This window comes from Tyto alba, unplaced genomic scaffold, assembly GCF_018691265.1.
Source record: "Tyto alba isolate M040663 unplaced genomic scaffold, T.alba_DEE_v4.0 Super-Scaffold_19, whole genome shotgun sequence".
NCBI lineage: Eukaryota > Metazoa > Chordata > Aves > Strigiformes > Tytonidae > Tyto > Tyto alba.
This window is the reverse complement of record NW_024881281.1, coordinates 4,251,936-4,275,268: the sequence shown is the minus strand read 5'-3', so window position 1 is coordinate 4,275,268 and position 23,333 is coordinate 4,251,936. Positions and strand designations below refer to the sequence as shown.

Sequence of the window (23,333 nt, the reverse complement as noted above, 5' to 3'; positions counted from 1 at the left end):
AACTTCTGCTTTGCACCCCCTGGGCATGGTGGGGCTTTTCTGGGGAAGGGGCGGGGGGGGGCTGACTGCCCACGCTGGTGGCTGTGTGGCCGGGGAGGCAGGCCGGCCACAGCCCTCATTCCTCCGCTCCTCGGTACCGCTTTGTTGCTAGCTGGTGACATCACCCGAGAGCCCACCCCCTGCCTCTTATCCGTCTCTCCGTCTCGCTCATTTATTCACAGGCAGCGCTGGCAGGATCAGGGGCTGTGCGAGAGCCAGGGCTGGCGGCAGCAGCATGCGTGCGGTGTCTGAGGCTCAGGGCACGAGAACCACGTAAGGTGCCCACTGGAGCCTCCCCCCTCACCTGCCTCTGCCTCCCCTGGCAAAAACTTCACGGCTCTCTCACGCACAGTCCGGGCTTCTCCGGGGGGGCTTGGCACCGACAGCCGCATGCATGACACTCCGAAAAGGAGAGAAAATGACCATAAGTATCCAGGAGCACATGGCTATTGACGTCTGCCCCGGCCCCATCAAACCCATCAAGCAGATCTCCGACTACTTCCCCCGCTTCCCCCGCGGGCTCCCCGCCGCCGTCGGCCGCAGCAGCACCCTGCGCTCTGCCGTCAGCCAGCCCTCCGTCAGCCCCGCCGAGGCCCCCCGTGAAGAGGACGAGGACGTGGATCAGCTTTTCGGGGCGTATGGCACGACACCCACCGAGCAGCCGGCCAAGTGCCAAGCACCCGAGGAGCTGGTGGACCCCGAGGGCTACGAGTCTGACGACTGCAGTGAGTTCCTGAGTTTCTATGGGAGTTTTCTGGGTGCTGAGGGCAAGGGTGGGTCTTAGGACTGGTCCCCCATCTTGCCTCCCAAGCCGTGCACCCTTCCCAGCTGCTGGCCACGCTGTCCATCCCTGGGCTTATGTTGCAGCAGTGACAAGCCCTCTGCTCTAGCCAGGGAGGCTGTCACAGCACTGCTCCAGCGCTGTCCCTGGGTGGAGGGAGGCCCTGGGAGTGTCCCTGCTGCAGCCAGGCTGGCCACTGAACCCAAACTAGGGAAGTCTCCCAAGAGCCACCAGTTGCTGTGCTTTGCCGTTGTGGTTGATGCACTTCTCTGCCTCGTCCCTGCTCGGCTCCTTGCCTCCAAAGGCTGCCAGCCAGGCTCAGACCCTTCGGTTAATCTGTCTCAGTGGTGCAGCCTGCTCCAGCCACCCTGCTGATTAGCTGGCAATACGCTCCAGCATCGCCCGGCTCCAGATTGGGGAGATCTGTTCAGAATGATAGCCGCCCGGGGAAGTCTCTGCCCTCTCCCTCAGCCAACTCCAGCGTGTCATTCCTCACCCTCTGGCTTCAGACAGAACCCTGCATGAGACCAGGAGGGGCTTTTCAACAGAAGGCTTTGGTTCTGGTAGATGCAGGTGTTTGCAGTGAGGTTTAACCCCTCCCCACCCAAAACGTCCTTCCCACCCAGCTCGGTGGAGCTTGCAGGCTGCAAAGCAGCTGCTGTCTGGCTCTGTCAGCCACAGTGGGTAGTGTTGCTTTCCTTGAGGTCGGTTAAGACCCAAGGTCTCGATTCAGCCCAGCATTTAGGGGCCAGATTCTGTGAGGGGCTGAGCACAAAGTTTGAAGCCGAGAGATGCCGAGGAAGGGAGTCAGTGCTGCTGAGAGGTGCTGTGTGCTCATCCTGGGGGAAGGAGGGAGGCTGAGCTGTTTACAGCCCAGCGCTGGGCAGGCGGTGGCTTTTGCTGTGCAAAATGTCACAGCCCTGCCTCGGCATCGCTCCCTCGCTGCTGGGCACTGGGCTGCTGCCATCTATGCCAAACCCCAGAGCATGACCCCAGGGAGAGCTCCTGGAAGGGCTGTGCTTGCTGCGCAAGGCAGCACGGCAGCCCCAGTGCCCCCCTCTGCCTGCTGACCACCAGCTCTGGGAGAGTCTGGGGCTCTGCGTGCAAGCCCAAACTCTCCCCATCCCCGTGTCAGGGTCACGCTCTCTTTGGAGGAGGCAATAGCCGCTGCACTCCAAGGGAGAACATCTCTGCTAAGCCACGTTTATCCCAGCTGGGCAGTTAACAGTGACTTTAACCGGATTTGGGTTATTTGCTGCTCTAATTATTAGATTATCTTTGCTCATCCCGGCAATAGAAATGGGAGCAGCTGAGCTTCAGGGGGCAGGAGCTAGGGCAGAGGTGTGTGCGGGAGCTGAAGCTCTCGGGGCTCTGGGGTGCAGCGCTTGCACTGGGTGACTTGCAGGGAAATTGCCCAAGGTGCTGTGTTCTGCATTTAGCTCCAGTGGGGATGCTGGAAGCGGCTCGGCTCTGTGCCAGGGGCTGGCGGGTGTTTGTCTCACCCCGGCTGGTGTTAAGAAGAGTGTTTCTTACAGCGTAACAGGTGTCAGGCAAACTGCTGAGGCTGTTTTGCCAGATGTGGTGGGTTTTCAGCTGACAAAGACACAGCGGTGCCAGGAGCAGAGTGGGAAGGTGGGACTGCTGGTGTCACATCTCTGCAGACAGCACGGGATGGCCCCAGCTACTCTCAGGGCACTGGTTGGCATAAATGTGGAAGATGAGACCGTCACTCCTCCCATGTTTAGCAGCCAAGTTGCAAAGCCAGATGAGGGCTTGCTGGCCCCATTTCCTGGGTGGGGAGCTGGGAGGGGATTCGTGCAGCCTGACTTGAGCCATTTGCTATGCTGGGGAGTCTTTCAGCTCCCCCACATCCCTGGCAGGTGATTCAGGGCTGCTACATTAGTCACCTGCACGAAATTTCCCCTGGGGAACCTGTCTCTGCCTGTATGGCAGGACGGTGTTGGGGTTTAAGTGGTGTCAGTTCCCTTGGGTGACACACAGGGTTCAGAATGTTGACCGAGGTCTCTGGGGATGGTGGTGTCAGAGCCTGAGTGCAGCACCCACCAGTCGAGGTTTTGCTGGGCAGGGGGGCGTCTTGCCTCACTCCCCAGAGATGCTCCCAGCACATCTCTGGAAAGATGCAGGGAGAGGGATTTTGCCTTGGCAGGATCCATTGGGAGGAGGAGAGGATGGCTCCTTTCCCGTTTGTCCCACCTGCCTGTGGGTTTCCCTCCTCCAACACCAAAGCAGAGGTGCTGGCTGGCCGGGTGGGAGGAGTAGAGCTGCCCCTGCCTGAAGAAATGCGTTTGGCTGGGTTTCCCCTACACTCATTCCTGCCCGGGGTTACTTCTCCAGCCTGGTACTTCTGGGTTTCCAGCAGCACCAGGCTGATGGGTGACGGGGCCGTGTTGCTCAGTCACTGCAGGGTGGCATCAGGCAGGGGCTGGATCCCCTGGCAGGGCTGCAGGGAGCGATGCAGGGTAGGTTCTGCCTGTGCCCTTCTGCAGCTCCCCTGGGCTGGCTCCCTGCACTGCATTTCTTAATCCTTTGCCAAGTGATGTTCCTGACCCCACCAGCAATCCTGGGAGGTGCCGGTGGAGCTGGCAGGAGCTCCTCTCCCGCAAACAACCTCTCCCTGGGATGTGGGCAGCCCTAGAACAGGGCAGCCCTGGGAGAAGCATCAGTGTCTGCTCCCATCCAAGCAGGGTGGCCTGACCCAGCGGTTTGGCATCCACAGGGAGCAGGGAGCAGTGTGTGCATGTGTGTGTTTGGTGCTTTGGAAAACCAAGAATCCCAGGGCTGCAGGAGGCAGGTGGGATCTGTCCAGAGATGAGTAGGGACCCGGACAAGGTGCGGTAGGGTGGGAGGGGACCTGCTGACCAGGGTGTTTGCCACAGGCAGATGGCACTGGTCACTGGGAGGCTGATGCAGAGGCTTGATGGCTCTGGGGCATGTGGGGCTAAGGCCAGCGGTTCTGGGCACTGCAGTGCAGCCCTGTGGAGCCAGGGAGTGCAGTGCTCAGGGGAGCTGGGGAGGTGCCAAGGAAAACAAGCGTGGTCCCTGTGGGGTAGCTGTAAGCAGCCTGTTGAATGCAGCGAGTGGCAGGGAGCAGGCAGGGCCGGGGAGCTGACAGAGCAGATAATGAGCAGAGACGTTGGGGCTGGCCCTGGGAGCACTGGGAATCACGTGGAGCCAGCCTTTCCCATCAGACCTGCCAGCAGCAATGCTGTGAGGATTTTCAGGGTTGTGTTCAGCATCCTCTGCCATACCAGGGCCTTTGGGAGACCCCTGGGAGAGGGACTCGTCGCTGCCCTGTGCTTTCTCTGTTCCACCTCTGCAGGGGCTCTTCAGGACTGGAGCTTAAGCTTGACAGAGCAGGACTCTTCCCGCAGTGGGTTTGTCCCCAGCAAAGCTGCTGAGGAAGGGGGAATGAGGCAGGAGAGGTGGGAAAATGGGCGTTTGGTACCAGTGGACCAGTGCTAGCATCTGCTGTGAGCTGAGAGGACCAGCAGGGATTTGGGGATGGGAGGCGGGGGATTTGCTTTTACTACCTCGGGACACCCGGCTCTCACCTCATCTTTGGTTCTCCCGTCTGGACCCTGGTGACAGCAGCAGTGCCTTGTCCCCTGGGGTCCCCAGCCACCAGGGATGCTTCCTACCCAGTTGGGTGGCACACTGCCAGGGGAACTTGGTTCACAAGAAAAATAAGCAAATGCCAGCTAGATGGCAATGTGCCACCTGCAAGGAGCTGGATCTCACCTCCCATCTCCCCTGATTCCACACAAATCACTGCCCCTTGAGTGGCTGTGCTTTCCCCTCACCAGCACCAGTGTGAATTTGTACCTGAGGGATTTTTAAAGGTCTCTGAAATCTCTGCATAAGCAGCACAGAGGTAGAAACATGGTCTCTCTGAGGGAGCACAGCCATGGCTGCTTTTGCTGGGGGACAGCACTGGAGGAAGCAGTCATCCTTCTGTAATGTGCCAGCAAGTTTCTAGCCCTTGAAAAAATGTTCTGTTCCCCTGAGCTGCTGTTTGCCTTTGGAGCAAGGCTGTGGCCGGTGCTGGAATTTCCTCCTTCCTCTATATGTGTTTGGCTCTGGGTTTCCAGATGGGGAGGCAGCCCAAGAGCAGGGGATTGCAGTGGGAGCTGGCATTTCTGGAAGAGCTGCCCCATACTGTTCCTGCCAGTGCTTCAGGGCTGTTTATATATGTACAAACCCAGCCAATTTTATAGCGTGCCCAGCTTTATTCATGGGAGAAGCAGGCTCGCAAGCTCCCAAGCTGCAGTAGCATAAAAACGACTTCTCCAAACTACAGCTGAGAGGCCTGTCCTGGTGCACGGCTGCTCGTGACGCCTGCTGCAAGGCAACGGCACAGAAGTTATTTAGGAAGACTCTTATTTTGAGCAAAGAAGATAATTAGGCAGGCAAAGCCGTCACGCAGATATTAATTACTGGCTGCTTAAAGACGTAAAGAAGAATGAAGGTCTTAAGGGGTGCAGGGTTTGCAAGTCACCTGGCAGTGCTTTTGGCCAGACAGGAGGAGGCAGGAGAGATGATGAGGGGAAATGTGCATTGAAACGATGAGGATATTTACTTCTGAAACGCAGCTCCTTAGCATATGTTGCCACTGCTATTTATAACTTTTGAATCGTCTTTTCAATCCAGATAAGGCCAAAAGAAGTACTTTTTTACTCGGGAAACTAAACAAACCACTGCTGATTTCGGCAGAGCCTGGAGCATCGTTTTGCCAACTGTACCACAACCTGATCTGCTTACACCAAAGAAATGTGTGTAGGTACCAGGCAGTGTCAGACCCGAGGTTTAAGAGTATCGGGGAGCTTGTAGCCCTCTCAAGGTAGACATGGTGTCTTAACCAAGGTGACTTTAGATTAGATTTTGTCTGGTTTCCCGTGGGATACCCAGGTATCAGGAAGGTGCTGGCGTGGGGTGAGCTCTCGCCCTGTCCTGCTGGCCGCCTCAGCAGCGATCCAGGTGGAGGCTGCACGTCGGGTGCTCCTGGTCCTCCAAGGAGCCGAGAAGCCTTCAGCCCCCAGAAGTACTTGTTCTCAGGGGGTGGCCATGGCCAGGGACACCCTGCAGTGCTGGAGATAAATGCGGGACGCTCAGTGAGGCCAGCGTGTGAAGGCGAGGAGGGTCTGTCCAGGCTTCCCCTCCTCCAACAGTGATGGAGGGAGCATACAAGTTGTGGCCTCCAGAGTCTCTGCTAATGAAGGGGCCGTGTGGGTGCTGGTTAATGAGGGGCCCTCCTTCTGCCTGGCTCCCTCCCTCCCCAGCAGCCTGCCCAGCCCTTCACCTTCCCCTGCTCCCAGCGTGCAGGAGGGGAGGCAATGCCTGGATGGAGGAGCGAGGCTTCCTACCCCACAGTAGCTCTGCTGCTCTCGTCCCTTCACTGACACCCCTCTCTCCAATGCGCTTGAGCCCACGAGGTTCCCAGATCTTTTATCTTTGTATTTAACACTGAAGGCAATTTTGGGGTGTTGTTAATTGTGATACCGTGTTTCATTAAGGGAAGAGAGAGGGAGAGATTTGAAGGCCATCTCTAAATTGAAATTGCTGAAAGTCTAATTGCTGCTGACATCAGGGACCATTTAGTGCTGTAAAACATAATTGCATCTCTGAACTGTTCTGAGCAGATAAGTGTTCCTCTGAACACTCCTCCTGGAGAAGACAGAAGAGCTGATGAGCATCCATCAACCAGCCTCACAAAGAAGCAGCTCCCTACTCCGGAGCTTCGCCAGGGGCTGGCGCTGTGTCTCCAAAATGAAGAAATAGTAATTGCTGTAGATTTTAAGTGAAAAACCCGTGACGAGGTAGGGAGCAGTTGCAAGAAAGAAAAGTTGTGCTTGTTCTTCACTCCTGGTCCTGCTGAATTCAACCACACCCATGGAGCTCCTGAGGAAGGAAGTTCACCTGCCTGTGTGCTGGATCCAATCCCTGCTGGGTTTTTGTGTAGACTGGGAACGTCCTTCCTTGCCTGCAGCAATGGACCGGAGTCCCACAGTGCTGCCAACTGGCACCATGTGGTCCAGGTGCCGACAAGAATGTCTGTGTCCCAGCGTGATGTGCTGCCCCTGGGACACGTCCCAAAACCTTCCACAGGACACCTTTTTCATGGAGTAGCTCATGGTGATGCTGACTTTCAGAAGTATCCCGTGGCCACCTGCCTTCACCACCTTCCCCAGCTGATGCTGAAACCCACAGCGATGCCAGTGGCTGTAGGTTCATGCCAGAGGTCAGTGCTACCGTCAGACCTGGGGGCTCACAACCATCAGGGTCTGCAGCGCCTTGACTCAGCACCTTACAGGATCCATCCCTGACAAGCCAAGCACCCTCTCCCCTTGGAGGCACATGAGTTGTAAGCAGCAGCCCAACTGGGTCTGTGCACAGACCAGGGGCGCTGCAGCTGCTGGGCCAGCTTGGCCCCAGCTGTGGGAGGCTGCTGAGACTGACAGTGCTGTTTTCCAGGGGTAACTCTGGGGGGCACTCAGGGGCTTGGGGCTTTCAGGGGCTCGTTCCCATGTGGGGCAGGGTAGTCAGTCCTTGAGCCTGCCCTGCTGCTCGCTGCTGGTCGCTGCCCCATCGTGTTCTGCTGGACCTGGATAAGGTGTTACTGCGCTTGGGGAGGCAGGAGCGAGCACACACAGCCTGCCACCAAAGCAATCTTCAGCAGCCCTGCTTGGAAATGGCAAGAAATAATTTTTGTTCCTCCGGAGGAGTCATTTACCGACATTTTACATGGGGCTATAAGTGCACAGAATTACTTGCTGCCTTTCAGGACCTTTAAAATTATCTCCATTGCAGAGGAAAATTAAAGCAACAGAAGAATAGGGACCTATCTTTTATAGTGCATTAAAAAATACCCAGTCTGAAGGTTACTGAACCTGTGCTTTCTGTAAGGGAGAGCTAATCCAGACAATCCCCAGCAGTCTTTTTACTGCTCCACTCTGATCTCCCTGGCACAAAATCCTTGAGCAGATTATCTTGGGAGCAGCAATGCTGATAAGCAGAGGGACTTAAAGCTTTTGGACTTCTTTTTAATTAGTTCTATAGTGGTTTTTCTGTGCACACCTCGATTTCTCCCAGTGTGGAACCTTGCTGAGCTTTGTAATGGCAGTTGTGATGTGAAAGCTTCCCTGACTTTGGAAGGTAAGGAGCCCACTCAGTCATTGGTTCCCTCCTCTGCGGGCTGTGCTGAATCTCATGGGTCTGTGCTGCAAGTGCCGGTGCCTCTTCCAGGTCCTGAGCATCTCTTGGGCTGAGAAACTCTTCTCCATGGGGTGTCCCAGGGCCACTGAGGGGGTGGATTTGCCACCCTGCATGGGCCAGGCAAGGGTACGTAGCCTTCAAGGACAGGGGCTGGATAAGGGAGCAGAGCACAGATTTATCACCGCGTTTTGCCTTTCATCCCGCAGGTATAAATAGAAGCTACTTCAGCCTCCCCATCACCCTGGGCGCTGATGGGAAATGTCAGCAATAAACAATTTCTGCCGACTCCACCAACAAGGGCAGTAGCAGTGCTGTGCCAGGACGCCGCGCTGCCCGTGGGCTCTGGGCGTGCTCGTTGTATCCCACGGCTAAGCCCAGAGACACATTTGCTGGTTATGATGGCCTCTCATAATTTTGTGGCCCACTGAATTAATCAAAATGCCCAAAGGTCAGTGGGAGAAGAGGCCGCATTCCTGTGCAAGTCAGATTGATTTTCCTTTTTAGAGCCTGTGTTAAATGCCAGACCCTGGCTGGCACCTTCCCATCAATCTCTCCCAATTCGTGGAGAGGAAAGAGGGTCAGAACCTGCTAATGAGTTTAGCTCTTCCTAATGGTTATTTTATCATTGGAGCAGAATAATTGTAATAATAATGATACATCCTGCCTGCTGTCTGGAGAGCGCAAAGCTGCCTTTGTAATGCCTGACAAAGACATTTATTTATATTTTTTTATTTGCAGCCTGTGTGATTAGAGGGCAGCGTTCAGAATAGCCCAGTCGAGTTAAATACATCTAGTAACAGCGCTTCGAGTCTAATTGCTGCCCTTTTCTTTTTTAGGCACTCGCTCCCCTAATTAAGAGCACAATCGAGTTGCATCTCAGCTGCAAGGATGGGTGGGAGGGGGAAAGCAATCGGAGAAGGGCGATTCGGCTGCTCTGTGGAGGGCCGTGTTTGGAGCTGGCTGCTGCAGCCCGGAGGCTTTGGGCCCAATCCTGCCGGCTGGAGACTGCAGGTCTCCCACAGCCAGGGCTGGATGTGCTGCCGGAGGTTTGCAGGAGGGCTGAGAGAGGTGAGACCCATGCCAGTGTTTTGGTGTTGGCTTGCTTAGCCGCTCACTCGGTGTGCTCCCCACTCTGGGAGCGCAGGGCTGGCTCTCCGACTGGGCTGCAGTCCCGTGGGGGTTCACACAGAGCTGTTGCGGGCTGCAGCATGGTTCCCACCCTTGGATTCAACCGGAGGTCTCCTGCCATTTCCTCAGCCCCCTGAGCAACCCTGGGGCCAGTCTGCCTGGGAGCAGCCAGCCAGGGACGTGGGCAGCTTGAGCACCAGCCTCGTCTCTGCCTTTGCCACTGTGCTGAATCCGGTGGCGCATCCCCAGGAGGTAACAGAGGCTGTGGGGCTGCTCCCATGGGAGATGTGTCCTCAGCACCCGCCGCCCTGCTGGGTCCTGGCTCTCTCAGCAGCGCTCGCCCTCAGCTCCACAGCAGCACCTTAGCTGCCAAACCCCAAGTTAGCTGATCCCTTTTGTCAATCTCCATATGGCCGCAGTTTTTAAGCAATTAGCACAACACGTTCTGCTGATGTTTCCACATCCCTCAGCTGCAGGCAGACCCTTCCTCAGGAATCAAGACTCACCATCAATTAAAAAAACTCCCTGCGTAGAGGAAAACCCCTCCAGGGCTGGAGGAGAGCCGAGGAGGGAGCCCAACAGAGCTAGGGGGTGTCATGCACTCCTGTCCATTCCCTCCCATCTGCAGGCAGCTCCAAGATGAATAGGAACTGCTTAAGGTTTGCTCGTGGGCCACCAGTGCTGAGGAGCAGGACCTTAGTCCCCATCTGCAAAACAAGCTTTTGCTGACGGTGCTTTTAGGTTTTGCCCGTCTCGCCGGAGCGGGGCTCCCTGCTGCCTTCACCCCTGGGGCAGATTGCAGCGCTGAGGGGACAGGAGGCTTTGTAAATATTTCCTGGCCGAAGTCTGTTTTCAAGCCAAGCTTTTAATTTGTTTTATAAATTGCCAAATCCAGCAGGCTAAGCCGTGGGCCCCTTTCAGCGATAAAAATAAAATAACAGCTTGAACTTGGGAGGGCCGACCAGTGGGTCTGGCAGGAAGCGGCTGATTAAAGGGCAGGTGGAAATGATGAGGCTCTGAAACTGGAGGCTTCATCTTCTGCTCTCGAGCGAAAATGCAGATTTGCTGAGTTTTGCTGACTTGGCTTTCACCCATGTGCCGTGGAGCCTCCCGGCTGCACCAGCCCAGGGCTGGTGCTCTGACACTGCCGTGAGCTCCCCATCGCCAGGCAGGGGACAGCCAGCCCCCAGCACGCTGGGGCACTGCTCCGCTTTCCTCCTTGCATGATATGGAGCAAGTTTGGCCATTAATTGCTCTGGAAATGCCCACTTGGGCCAACCCCAGAAATGATCCACAAAGTGTTGCAGGTTTGGCCTCACCCTGTATCAATTCCATCTTCTCTGAGCCCTGGCAGGTAAACCCCACTGATTTATGACTTACCTAAACCAATAGCTAATGTGCCATGAAATTACTCCAGAATAAGCGGGGGGGGGGGGGTGGGGTACATTATTCTGGCAGAAATTTCTCTGAATATTTGCTGTGCTTTGAAGGCAAGATATTTGCTCTGGAGCAATGATTTTTATTTGCTAGCAGGCAAACCTGTAGCTCACTTGTGTTTGGGCTGGAAGATCTCTGTGAAATTGCAGCAGGAAGGTTTCAGTCCCCTGAACATTTGCTACCTCCTGGGGTGCCTTGCTACAGAGGCTATTGACTCTGGGAAAAAAAACGCCTTATTTCCTGCCATAAAGTTTGTCTAACTTACCTCCCAGGCAGAAAACCCTGCTTTGATATTAAGCAAAATTGTTCTGGTTTTTATTAGGGATTTTTTTTTTTTTTCCCCTGCTCTGAACCTGCGTGCGTGGCGGGAAGGTGCAGTTACCTTGGAAACAGCGGTGGGATGCTGCGTGGTGGCGGCAAGGCAGTGCTGGGGCAGACCCCTTTTGGGAAGGTGGGCCTGGAAAAGTGTGGGCTGCCGGGTTCAGAGCCACCCTGGAAGTTCAAAGCTGGTGGCAGGCAAAGCTGTGCTGGGGGAGCTGCTGCTCCGTGGCCAGGCTTTGGTGTGCAAATCGGATCCGGAAGCCTTGGAGAAGATTAAATGATGCTTTTGGAAAGCGTATCTTTTTAAGGTTTTTCCTCTGCTTTGGATTAGCGCAACTTGCTCAGATCGTCTAAAGGGAAAGAATTTCTCAAATCAAATGTACTTTTGCTGCTGAGGTTCCTGTGGTTTGTCCTGATCTCCTGTCCCTTCCCTGTGGTCACATCCCACGAGCTGCCCCATTGCTGCCATTCCTGGGTTGCAGATGCTGTAAGGGAACACTGCTCAGATTAAAAGCTGTTGGTGTTTTTCATTTTGACCATAAAAGCATTTCCATTCTCACTGGGTTTAATTTACAGTTTGCAGCCAAATTGGAGCTGGGAAGGGATCCCATTGGTAGCTCATTTGTTTGAAGGTGTCAGTGTACAAATACTCATTCTGGGAATGCCAGTGGTTCTGGAGAGGGGGAGATGTGCTGAGAGCAGGTCTCGGCTGTGTCCCAGCCCTGCCTGGCTCTTCCCAGACAAGAGCCTTCAATGCCTGGGGCCCGGGAAGCTGCTGGCTGCAGTGAGGCTGCTGATAGATGGGGGTGACCCGTGTAAAAGCCCACAGAGGCAAAACCTTTGCGCTGGCAGCAGTGCCTGGGCGAGCCGCAGACCTTCATCCCTCTCACTCCTCTCCCAGGGCTGTGCCAGCCCCACTGGCCAAATGTGAGCATGGCCATCAGCCTCTCAGCATGAAGCCATGTTTCATAACAGGGCTCACAGGGGGATGCTTTATGTTTTATAATGTCTGCAGCCATTTGTCTAGCATCTTCATCTGCTCCTTTTGTGCTTAGAGGGAGAAGAGACAATGTTTGCTGGCCCCCACGGGTTAATAACATCTTTTCTCCTTTGCAGCCACGCTGGGGACGCTGGATTTCAGCTTGCTCTATGATCAAGAAAACAACGCTCTCCACTGCACGATCAATAAAGCCAAGGTACGTCTCAGCGCTGGGCATGTGGACAGCAAAGACTGAATATACCTGGAGCTGGCCACCTCTGTTCTGCGTTGTGGGGCCACCAGAGCCCTGCCAAAACCACAAGGCCACGGGGGTGCTGTGCCTGTGCCAAACAAATGCAGCAGTGAGGGCAGCACGTGGGGGCGGCCAGGTGTCCCCCCGTCCCCAGGTTGTGCCAGTGGCTCTGGTGACCCCAGCTGCAGCCATCCCTTTGCCAGCTCTGCTCCTATCCTGGCAGCCAGTGCTTCTGCCCTCTCCTTCCCCTCCATCCCTGCCTTTCAGGGTGTTTCCAGTGGGACAGAGATGGCTGCTCATCCCTGTGACGAGATGGTCGCAGCTATTGATGCTTTTTTGAAAAGCACCCAACCCGATGTTGTTATTTACTTGATACTGTGACTGGCTGTCAGTTTATAAATGGCTCTTTTAAATGCTGCTAATCATTGCCACAAAGTGCCCTGCCTCAGCGCCTTTGCCGTCTGCGTGATTGAAGCAATTAGAGGTTTTTTGCACATTTTGGAGCAGAAACAGATAGCTGAGGTCCTGATTCTGCCTCCGGGCCCATAGAAGGTGCTTCTGGGTGTTGCTCAGTTCCTCTCTGCTTTCCCTGGCACGAGGAGTAGAGCAGTGAGGGCTCTAGGTCGATACGGCTGGGCCCCGACAGTGGTGGGTGGGTGGAGGAAGACCTAAGTCTCTGTAGATCTTGGGAAGGGGTGGAGGGTTTTTACAGAAGACAGGAAAAACTGCAGGAGAACATGTTGTGAGCTGAGCCCCCAGAGGATCAGCCCACGCCATTTGCCTTCATAGGATGTTCTTCTTCCCTCCAGTTGCAACTGCCTTATTTGCAGCCCCCACCCTAGAACCCACTGCACTGGGTGCTGAGCTGGCTGCTGAGAATGCATGTCCTCACCCCAGGGTTTTCCCCATCTGGAATAAGACCCCAAGCACAAAAGCTTGGCTTTGGGGCTGAGCAGGGAGGAATGTGCCCTGGAAGACCTGGAGCTGCTCCCGGCCGGGGGGCGAGCCCAGCACCGGCAGCTCCCGGGGCAGGGGTGAGGCAGCTGGCAGGTTTTGCTTCCCTCCCCGTTTCCCCCCTGCCTGTTGCCGGTGAATTCGCCGGCAGCCTCCGGGTCAGGCTTCCCTTGGTGCGCTCGGGAGCGGTGCCAAGGAGGAGGTTTCTAATTGGGTTTGCAGTGGGTGGAAGACAGGGAGGAAGGAGACCTGCAAACGGCAAGTGATAGATCTAACAGCAGCGAGAGCAAAGGCAGGGCGGATGAAGGAGAGCCCCGGTCCCCACAGTGCCCACCCAGCTGTACAAGAATAGCAATTGCTGACCCCGTCCCACGGGGCTGGGGGGCAACACACGGCACCAGCATCACCCCTGCTCACGGGGTGGGCAAGACCCCCCCTCGCCGCTCTGACATCCAAGCGTTCGAGTTCTGTTCATTTCCATTCTGCTCTCATTCTCCCATTTTTCTCTTTTATTTACGTTGCCATCTGCTCGCTCTCATTTCATCTCTCGCCTGGGGGAAGCTGCCAAAACTTGACTTCAAAAAGGTAAGGGCCAGGACCCCGGCTGCTGTCGGTGGGAGCCGGCGTTGGCTGCGTAGATGCTAGAAGTAGTGCTGTGGAGCGGGTGTTGCGGTAGCCAGGGGAGTGCCAGGGACATGCACGTGAGCCACAGCACAGCGCTGGGATGTACATTGCCCTCGGACCTGAGCTGGGGCTGGCCTGGCTGGTGTCTTGGGTACTAGGTTCCAGGCCCCCAAGGAAGGTGCCCTCAGGACATGCCCCAACTCCAGCAGCTCTTGGAGCCTCAGTGGCTGCCAGCAGACATTAAAACCTCGACTATTGTAGCCATGCAAGAAGTATTTTTCTTTCTCCCGTTGATAATTCCCCCAAACAACCCTCTTCTTTTAGATGTTTTTGCTTCTCTCTATGTATTTTAGTCTCCAGCACTTTTGTATCTGCCAGTCTCCCTCCCAAGTCCTGTTGCTGGCTCCTGGGGAAGGGATTAGCAGGCTCTTGGAGGCACTGGCAGCAGGTTAAATCCAATCTGTTGTGCTCTGCCACCAATTTTCTGCTCTGCAGCCATCAGCTGCAGGAGGTCAGGATAGCCACTCTGTGCGGGGGGTTTGCTCTGGTGCCGGGTGCCTGGGGACATCTGAGGTATTTCTTGGTTTACATTCACAGAAGGATCTGCGAGGTACTGACTGTTTCTCAGGTCAGCCTATATCCCAGGTTTGGATGGAGCTGGAAGGGGGAATGAAAGGAGGTTTGGAGCTGGTGTAGGGAATGAGAGGAGGTTTGCTTTGTTGTGGGAAGTCAGGCTGTGGAAGCTGGTGGCTGCAGGGCTCTCCCCAGGCTGTGTGGTTACAGCAGGAGTGAGGCACATGGTGCATCAGTTTCCCTTATAGCACACAGAGGTGACCTGCCATCAGGAAGCTGATTTTGGAAGGCATCAGGTTGTCACCCCTGGGCAGCCTCGGGGCAACTGCAGCAGCATTAGAGCTCGCTGGTGCGGCACTATGGGGCTGAAACAGATGCTGTCCTGGGATATCACAACACCAGGGAGGTAAAGACCAAGAAACCCCATTACTCCCTGGCTGGGGCAGGGCTGTGGTGGCGTGCCCAGCATTCCTGCCACCTCTCTCTGGCCGCGAGAAAGCTCAGGACCCTGTGCAGGCAGGAGCAGGCAGGCTGCCAGCGGCTGCCTCGTGCCAACGGCTTTCAGTCCTGGCAGCAGCCCTGCCCGTACCCTGCCTTTCACACTTCAGGCGCAGCTGAACTCAGGCACGTTGCAGCTCAGCTCGGATCAATGGGAGAATAAATCACGGCGGTGTGGGAGCCCATTTCTGGACTGTGGGGCAGGCTGGCAGGAGGGCTCTCCCCCTGCAGCCCGATGCCGTGTGCTCTCCCCGGGGTTATGTTGGACTGTAGCATCATGTGTGGGAAACAGCCAGCTGCCCCTGGGCTGCGCTGGGCATCACCCCCTCCTATAAAATGTGATAGAAAATGATGCGATTAACGTGCAGGCACTGGGGTCTGTGTCCTGGCATGCTGGGCTGTGGCTTGGGTGCGGGTCTCATTTTCTGCTCAGTCCTGCAAAGCCCGACCTGCTGCACGGAGCAAGATAATAATGTGGTATAGGGGGATCTCTAGGGGGGTGAGGCAGTGCAGACGTTGTGGGGCTGTGCCGTCCTGTAGCTCTGTTAGTCTCCTGCTTTCAGGAGGAAGATGCCCTGGGCAAGCTTCAGGTGGCTGTGCAGGCAGCTCCCTGGCCCCAGGCAGGACGTGCAGAGCAGACACTGCCCGTCCGAGTATACCTGGGTGCTCTCCCTGCACTTCAGGCTGCGGCCACAGCTAGAAAACACTCAGGAGTTTCCACCCTTCTGAGCATTTGGATGCTCCCCTACTTCCAGCCAAAGCTGAGCGCTGGAGGTCTGCACTGAGCATTACTTATGGATTTACTCATAAATATTCATCACTGCGGGGAAATTCCCATCTCCAAGCTGTGTGTCTCTGGGCTGTCAGGGTGGAAGCACAGAGTTTGCCCCATTTCAGAATGGTATGCCGTGGCCCCGGGGAGCCAAGGAGCAGGCTTTTGGCAGCAGGGAGCCTGCTCACTGGGCAGGCAGCTTGCTGTGGGGTGAATGATGGAACGAATCTGTCTCCTGTGATTTCTGTATGCCTCTAGCGTGGCGTTAATCGGCAGCCCGATTAGCCCAACTTGTAATTAAATGCTATTGATTAGCTAAATGTCAGTGGCACTGAGAGCAGCTGGCAGCAGCTGGGATGCAGCGGGATTGTTGGTCTCTGTAGGATTGCAGCAGGGATTTTGAGGTTGAGTAGAGGAAGGGAAAAGATGAAACTCAGTCTCAGCTCCATTGCCCGTGCCATGATGCACAGCACTGTAAACTGGTCCTGACAGGAGGACTGGTTGGAGCTGGGGCTGCGCTGGCTGAAGCCAATGGGAGACTCTGCCCCCAGATATGAGCCCTGTGGCCCTCCTCTGCCTCTTGGCTCTCTTGGAGCAGCTTTGGGCTGGAGGTCCCGCCATTCAGGGGAAAAAATGGTGCTGGGTCACCCTGCGTGTCCCTGGGAAGGGTGAGCTCCCACAGGAGCAGCTTTGCGGGGCAGAGCCATAGGAAATGCTCTCATGTTAATTCAGCCCTGTGCCAAACTTGTATCAAGTGTCATGGGAGGGAGGTAGATGTGACATTGGGAGCCATTTTCCAGGTTCCTGTCACTCCACCTTCCATAGCACATCTATTTAAAAAGCCTTTAATAGCCTCCTCAGAAGGTAATTTAATTGAACTGAATTGATGGGTGAATTACAGAGCTGTCTGTCTTTCTCCGTCCATTTTGATGGGAATTTGCTTGCTTGCCTCTCATTTCACTTGCTGCACAGCGTTGGGCAGGTGAAGCTGGGGTGAGCCTTCGCTTTGCTTGGCTGTGAGCAGTCTGTGCGCTGGGCCGGCCGGACCCCTCTGCAGCCTGGGGGGCCAGCTCAGCCCCTTGCTGCCATGTCTGCCCAAGGAGCCCCAGCCGATACCAACCCCCTTCCTCTCATCCTCTGCCTTCCTCTTCTGCTGGGCCAGGGACATCACCTGAGAAGCACTGCAGTTAAAGCACAGCCATTTAGCCTCCATTCACTGCTGATATTTTTATCCTTTTGGCTCTGCTTTAGAAGCAAAGTCCTCTTTGCTGGGCACCATTTGGTCTCCCTTGCCCCAGGGCAGAGTGCTTGTCTCTGAAGCAGAGCCTGCACCAAGGTCAGGAGCAGCTCGGGCCCTCAACCGAACTGTGTGAATCAAGGAGGACGGGTGGGACAGGGGCATCCTGAGGGGCTGCCTTGGGGCTGTGGGGTAAGCTGGGTGTGTTTTTCATACGTGTAAAATATGGAAGGCAATTTCCCCAGCATTTCCCTCTTTGATTTGTCCAAACCCAGGCTTTGATGATTACATTTTCATTTCACGCAGCCTTTCCACCAGCCACCCATACGAATGCTTTCCTGCCAGGTGGATCCCTGGCAGCTGCACACGCTCATTAAACCCAGGCACTGAATACTCTGCTCATCACACAAAAGGTGTGACAAGTCTTTAGCATCACCCAGCCTGGTTTCCATGCCTGGGTTGGAGTCAGGGTTGGATGGATACCTCTGGAGAGAAACCTTCCTCTGATCCAGGCAGAGGATTGCCTTCAGACAGCCTAGAAATAATTCCTGCAGGAATCCCGCAGCCAGGCTGGAAATAATCCAAGGACTTTCATGATGTATCCATTATAATTTCCATTTAGGACTGGTAAAAATTAGGCTCCATTTTTCATGCTCCTATGTTGCTTCCCTACCCTGTGGAGTTTGTTTCCCTGCAGTCTGTGCAGTAATGGCTTTGAGCTGAGTTTGTGCGTCAACCTTGGATAATTTTCAGCCCTCTGGTTGTTTAGAAGAGGAACAGGTTTGTCTCCTCCCTCTGCCCGAAGCAGGATCAACTCCAGAGCATCTCTATAGCTAACATGATCCATGTCATCCTTTAAAAGCTGTGAGGGTCTCATAGAAAATCCATCAGGAATGGCCGCAGTGAGCATTTCCTTATGTCTGTGCTCCTGTACCCACAGATTTCCCTGCAAATGCCGTGGCAGTCGGCTGGTGACAGCCTCCCACTGGCCTGAAAGCTGTTCTTCCTTCAGCTGTGCCTTAATAACAAAGAGTAGGTAGGTGCTATCACACCCTCTGGGAGCACTTAAAAGTAACACCACAACAGCAGAGGTGTATGTTTGCTCATAAGCAATTATTAAATGACAAAACCCTGTAATTTCAATCCTTGAAAATCACTGCGCTGATTTACTTAACCCCCAAATTAATTGTGATCAAGGTGTCGGAGTCAGCTGCTGGAAGAGCAGAGGTGCTTTGCGGCCGATGCCAAGTGCAGGTGAGGAGTTTTCTTGCAGCTCCTCCTCAGCGCAAACCGCAGACGTCGTCTGAACACTGAGTGTGCTCAGCTTTTGCTGTGCAGCCCGGATCCTGCACCGACCGTATTCTCCTCCTTCCCCGATCCCAGGGAAGCGGTGCAGTTACTCCGTGGACCGACGACATTCCGGGGAAACGGGCATCAGTAGCTGGGCTCAGCGAAGCCACCCCGCCTGCCAAGTCTCGCTGGTGTCCTAACTCCTGCTTTTTACTGTTTCCTCTCCAGGGCCTGAAGCCAATGGACCATAATGGTTTGGCTGATCCATACGTCAAATTGCACTTGCTTCCCGGAGCCAGTAAGGTGAGATGCGTTTTCGCTTCTCCTTCCCTTCCTGGGGGTGCACCTTTCCCTTTGAAATCAGGGCTGGGAGGTTCCCCAGGGAGAAGCTCTACACTCAGGGGCTGCTGCAGCCAGACCTCAAGTCTCCTGCCCGGCTATCACTCAGGGGAGCAGGAGAGAGCAGCAGCAGGAGGTAAGAACCGGGGCTAAATCCGTCCTTGTAGGGGTAGCAAGTGCCTCTCCAGTAAACCACTGCCTGGGAGCCGGGTGCCAGCCTGACTCCCCACCCTTGGGAGCAGGGGGTGTGAATGCTGCGCTCCAGAAGCCCCTGGGAAGCACCAGGTGAAATGATCTGGAGCTACAAACAAACCAACTCTTTTTTTTTTCCCCCCCTTTTTCTTTTGCATTTAAAACCCCTCGGATCATAATAAAGCAGAGTATAAATCGTAAGGGAAATATTTCCATCTACTTAGGTTCAGCGCTTGCTGGAGAGAAGAGTAATTAAAGATATTGATGTGTAGCAAGAGCTTGGTATAGCTGATGGGGATGTTGAATTTAAATGTTAAATGTATGTGTTATGAATATTAATTGCATTCTTATTTTACACTAAAGGAAAGACCTTTTGGGGGGAGGTATATTTACTTGTTACGGTTCAGTTGAATTAATTCATAATGTTTAGGGCGGTAGAGGGAGTTTTTAACCACATTTCAAGTTCCGTTGGAAACAGGAGAGCCAGGAGCGTTTTCATCAGCGATATTATGTCATTTCCATGTTTTGAAAATGCATTGATTAGCATTTCTTCTGGAGGTGATGGAGACCAGAGAGGCAGGAGGGAAGCGGTGAGCTGAGGGTAGCGCAGGAGCTGCAGCCTCTACAAGCCCGGAGCAGCCGTGGGGAGACCCTCTCCTTGCCCCCACGTCCCTCTGCTGCTGTGGTTGCTCTGTTCATGTGCCCCGTTTCCAAACAGCACTGCCCAAATCTGCTCAGGGGGAGGTGAGAAGATCTGGGGGGGTCGTGAATGTGTCCTGGGCTGGATGTTTCTGTACAAGTGTTCCAGCAGCAGGACAGTCCCCAGGTCCTTCGGGTGTTTCTGTCCCAGCCTGGGGCAGGCAGGCACCTGCGGCAGAGCCCAGGCCAGAGCCGTGGGAAGCAGGGTTGGATTCAGTCACCTCATGCACAGGTCTCCATGTGAGCTGGTTACTGACTATTAAGTCATTCCAGATGGGAGAAAAAGGCGCTCCGGGAGCTCAGTTCCTCTGATTTAATTCGTGTCCCTTGCCCAGGGCAGCATTAGCTGCTGGGTGATGCCCATCACACTCCCCCCTTTGGATAAACCCACGGTCCTCCCTGATCCCTGGAGTCCCAGCCCCAGGATCAGGCCCCACCAGGTCTACACAAGCAGTGGGTACCATCAGGGCGTTTTCCCTGTTGTCCTTGTTACCACTCAGCAGGCTTTACACTGAGGCAGAAACAGCTTTGGAAACCTAAATGGAAGGATGACACAAAATAGAGACTTTATCTCCAAGAGATCAAACCCAGAGCAAGCAGCTGCTTTGCACAAAGCGTTTGGGAGCGAGACGCTGTGCCATGGTCCCTCAATGGCTCCGTTGCACCAGCAGCTCCTCCGGCCGGTGGCCGTGTCTAGTTGATCTGGAAGACACTGTGTGTTTGGGGTGTTTTTGGTGGGGAAAGGACATGCCAGCAAGATAACCCGTCCTGCCTCTTTTGCTGGAAGCACAAGCTCTTTTCTTCACCCCATGCTTTGCATCCCACTCGTATTTAGCTTAGGGCTGGTGAACCAAAGCTGGTGAATGTAGCACCTTCCCATAAAGACACACGAGATGACTCTGAAGTACTGATTTCTTGAGAGTTCCTTATGCCCAGCAGTGGCTGAGGCAGGGATTGAACTTCCTGACTTTATACCTTATTAGAGGGAAAATTGCTGCTCTGTCAGACTGTTCCAGGGAGAAGCCCCATCTGAAGCCTGCAGCCCTTTGCTTCTGCTCCCCAACAGAAGCAGGTGGCCCAGGGGGTAAAAAAATTAATGTCCCCTGACCTCGGGGAGTGGCTGTGTGCCAGGATGACCCATCAATGCTGGGGACACGAGCAGGTACGACAGCTCCGCTGTCCCTGGCCTCCTGCTCTGCAGAGCTGCGGTGCTGGAAAGAGTTGCCAGTGCTAACAAAATGTGTATCAAGGAAGTTATTTTGAGTCAGGCAGGAACAGGAGCTCTGCTGGGAGCAGGAATGCAAATAAACAGCCAGAACAGCAAATTGGTATATTTTAATGAACCTGAAAATACATTTTTTCCCCCCCTCTCTCTCTCTCTCACTCTCACTCTCTCTCTCACTCCTCCTGCATAAATGAAATCCCCGTCCTCTCGCTGTGCTCTGCCAAGGTTCCCATTTTGCTGGCTGTTTGCAGCATGTGGGATGTGGGGTTGGATTGCTGTGCAAACGAGCCAGTAAGTCACTGTGTCTCTTCCCCTCTGCTTATTGCTGTGGTCGGGGTGGGTCTAGGCCACCCCATCGAGGACCGTCCGGTTTACGGCACTGGGGCAGAAGGGTGACAGCACCAGCTGCCCCTTCATCTCCAAACTGTGCTTCCTTTTCTCCCCCCCTCTCCGCCCATTGCTGCCTAAACAATCGCCTGGGGCCAGATCCTGTTGACCACTGTCTCCTTTGCTTTTCCAGGCAAACAAGCTGAGAACCAAAACGCTGCGCAACACGCTGAACCCCACCTGGAACGAGACGCTCACCTACTACGGCATCACCGACGAGGACATGATCCGCAAGACCCTGCGGTAAGAGCCCCACGGGGTGGGAGATGTGAGGGGGTGAACAGGGGGCTGAGCCCAGCGCTGGGGGGGAATGCGTGTCCCCTCCCCTCAGGGCCACCCCAGGCATCCCTCCCCATCCCAGTGATGATTTCCCGGGAGAGCTCACAGGGACCCCCAACCCCCCAGGACGATCCTGGCAGCTCCTTTGAGAACAGCAGTGCACTTATTACCCGCCAAAGCCTATAGCTTGTGTGCATGCCCTGCACACATCCATCACCCCCACGGTGATCGCCACTTGATTTATGGGGAGCCTGGGCTGGAGCAGCCTGTGAGGAGTGTGGTCCTGCTTTGTCATTAACTTCATAACTCACTCATGGGGCTCCTGACTGCAGAGGTGCTGTTACTTGGTTTTAACCTCTTTGTACCCAGCTCTCATGGGCACGTGTTAAGGCTTTGCAGTCACATCTTGCTGAGAAAATCTCTCTGGGAAAGCTCCGGGCCCCTTTCAGGGCAGATTTTTTTGACAACAAGCTGGAGGCATCTATATATTATTGTTAAACTAAATGAAGAGCATTTGTATGTATTTCTTCTATTCTCTCGGTTTGGTTCAGTCTCCGTGCATTCAGCATCTCCCGGCAGCATCTCCCAGGGACTGGGAGCTCTTGTGTGGAGCTGGAGGTGGGCAGGGGCAGCGTGGTGGGGCTGTGCGAGCTTGGAAGTGCAGCTTTTTGGGGGGCAGACCCCTGCGAATGCAAAGGTTTTCATGTCTTGGCCACCGTCCCACCTGGGTGAGGGCAGGGAGTGACCTGGAGCCTGCGGACGGATCCTGCCTGGGGGAGGGTGCTAGGCAGCATCGGTCGCTCCATCACCTCTCTGAGCTGGGACTGCTACGCAGGAGGGTTTGCTTTAAGATCTGCTGTCACACAAAGGAGGATTTTGCATCCTGCTCTGAGGACTGGAGGCTTTGTCAGCTCTGTGGCTGGAATCTGACCCTCCTTATTTGCAGGTACCCTGGGAGTTTATTATTTTCCCCACGACAAGAGCACAAAGCTGCCTTATAAAAGGTCCTGCTCAGAGGTGAATTTGGGCAGAGCCTACCTGTTGTCTGCAATGTGCATAGAGATGAGAAATTTAGCACCACAGATTATTATTTCACATGGAAAATATTAGTCATGCTAAAAGTGCTGCAGGCTTGTCGGGCTGAAAAGCTTCTGGTTTATTATTATTATCGGTGGGTATTTTATTTATTTTTTCACTCCAGGCTTTGAAGTTTTTGGCCTCTTCAAGTGTGGAAATTGGTTTGTAGAGAGACGTTTGTCTGAGTTGTTTGGTGAAAGGCACCAGGGAGCAGAAGGGCTTGACCCCCACCTTTTTGGGGGCCTGGTAGCTGCTTCTCCCTAGGGAAGGGTTGCGCTTGCTCCCTCCTGGGAGGCAGCGGGAAGGTGTGGGATGCTCAATGGCAGCGGGACACACAGAAATGTGTGCGTGGGCCAGGATGAATTTGCCATTCTCTCCACAAAAATCAAAGAACCACAGAGTGGTTTGGGTTGGCAGGGACCTTAAAGATCACCCAGTGCCACCCCCTTGCCACAGGCAGGGCCCCCTTCCCCCAGCCCTGTCCAACCTGGCCTTGAACCCTTACAGGGCGGGGAGAGCCACAGCTTCTCTGGGTACCCTGGGCCAGCGCCTCACCCCCTGCACAGTAAATCCCTTGTTAGCACATCCCCGCTCCTGCCCACCCCCCTGGGTGCTGTGGGGAGCCGAGTGTGGCCACAGGCTCCCCCAAGGCTCAGCACATGGGGCTCCTTGTGACCCCTCCAAAGCTAAACGCCACACATAGACCCCTGTACCCCACTTGCAGGACCCCAGGGTGATGCGCAGGGACCCCTCGCTCTGCGGGGGGGATGTGGTTGAACGGAGACAGCGTTTCTGTCTTGGGAGCTCTGTGGGGAGCTCAGGAGATTGCTGGCAAGGTCGGTTAACAGCCAATTAGCCAAAGCAGCTTCAAAGGGCACCTTTCCGGGGAGGCGAGGGAAGCCCCCGGCTTTCCTGCGGTGCAGTTGCCCTGTGTGAGTTCCCAGCCGGGCGCTCTGCGGGGAGCGAAACTCCCTGCGAAGCCTCATTTGCTTGTGCAGGGGCAGCATCCCTGGGGTTTG

General features: G+C 54.9%; 1 protein-coding gene across 2 annotated transcripts in view; it reads left to right on the top strand.

Moving 5' to 3' along the window:
• The first annotated feature begins 221 nt into the window (after positions 1–221).
• Positions 222–23,333, top strand: part of DOC2B (double C2 domain beta) — a 34,780-nt gene continuing 11,668 nt past the window's right edge. Inside the window, exons 1-5 of one of the 2 annotated variants that reach the window (XM_033004786.2) lie at positions 222–764; positions 12,053–12,132; positions 13,684–13,707; positions 18,345–18,419; positions 21,092–21,201. In XM_033004786.2, the coding sequence (XP_032860677.1) occupies positions 434–764; positions 12,053–12,132; positions 13,684–13,707; positions 18,345–18,419; positions 21,092–21,201 (620 nt within the window). In that variant the 5' untranslated portion in view covers positions 222–433. The remainder of the gene's footprint in view (positions 765–12,052; positions 12,133–13,683; positions 13,708–18,344; positions 18,420–21,091; positions 21,202–23,333) is intronic. The other variant, XM_033004787.2, reaches the window with a different exon arrangement.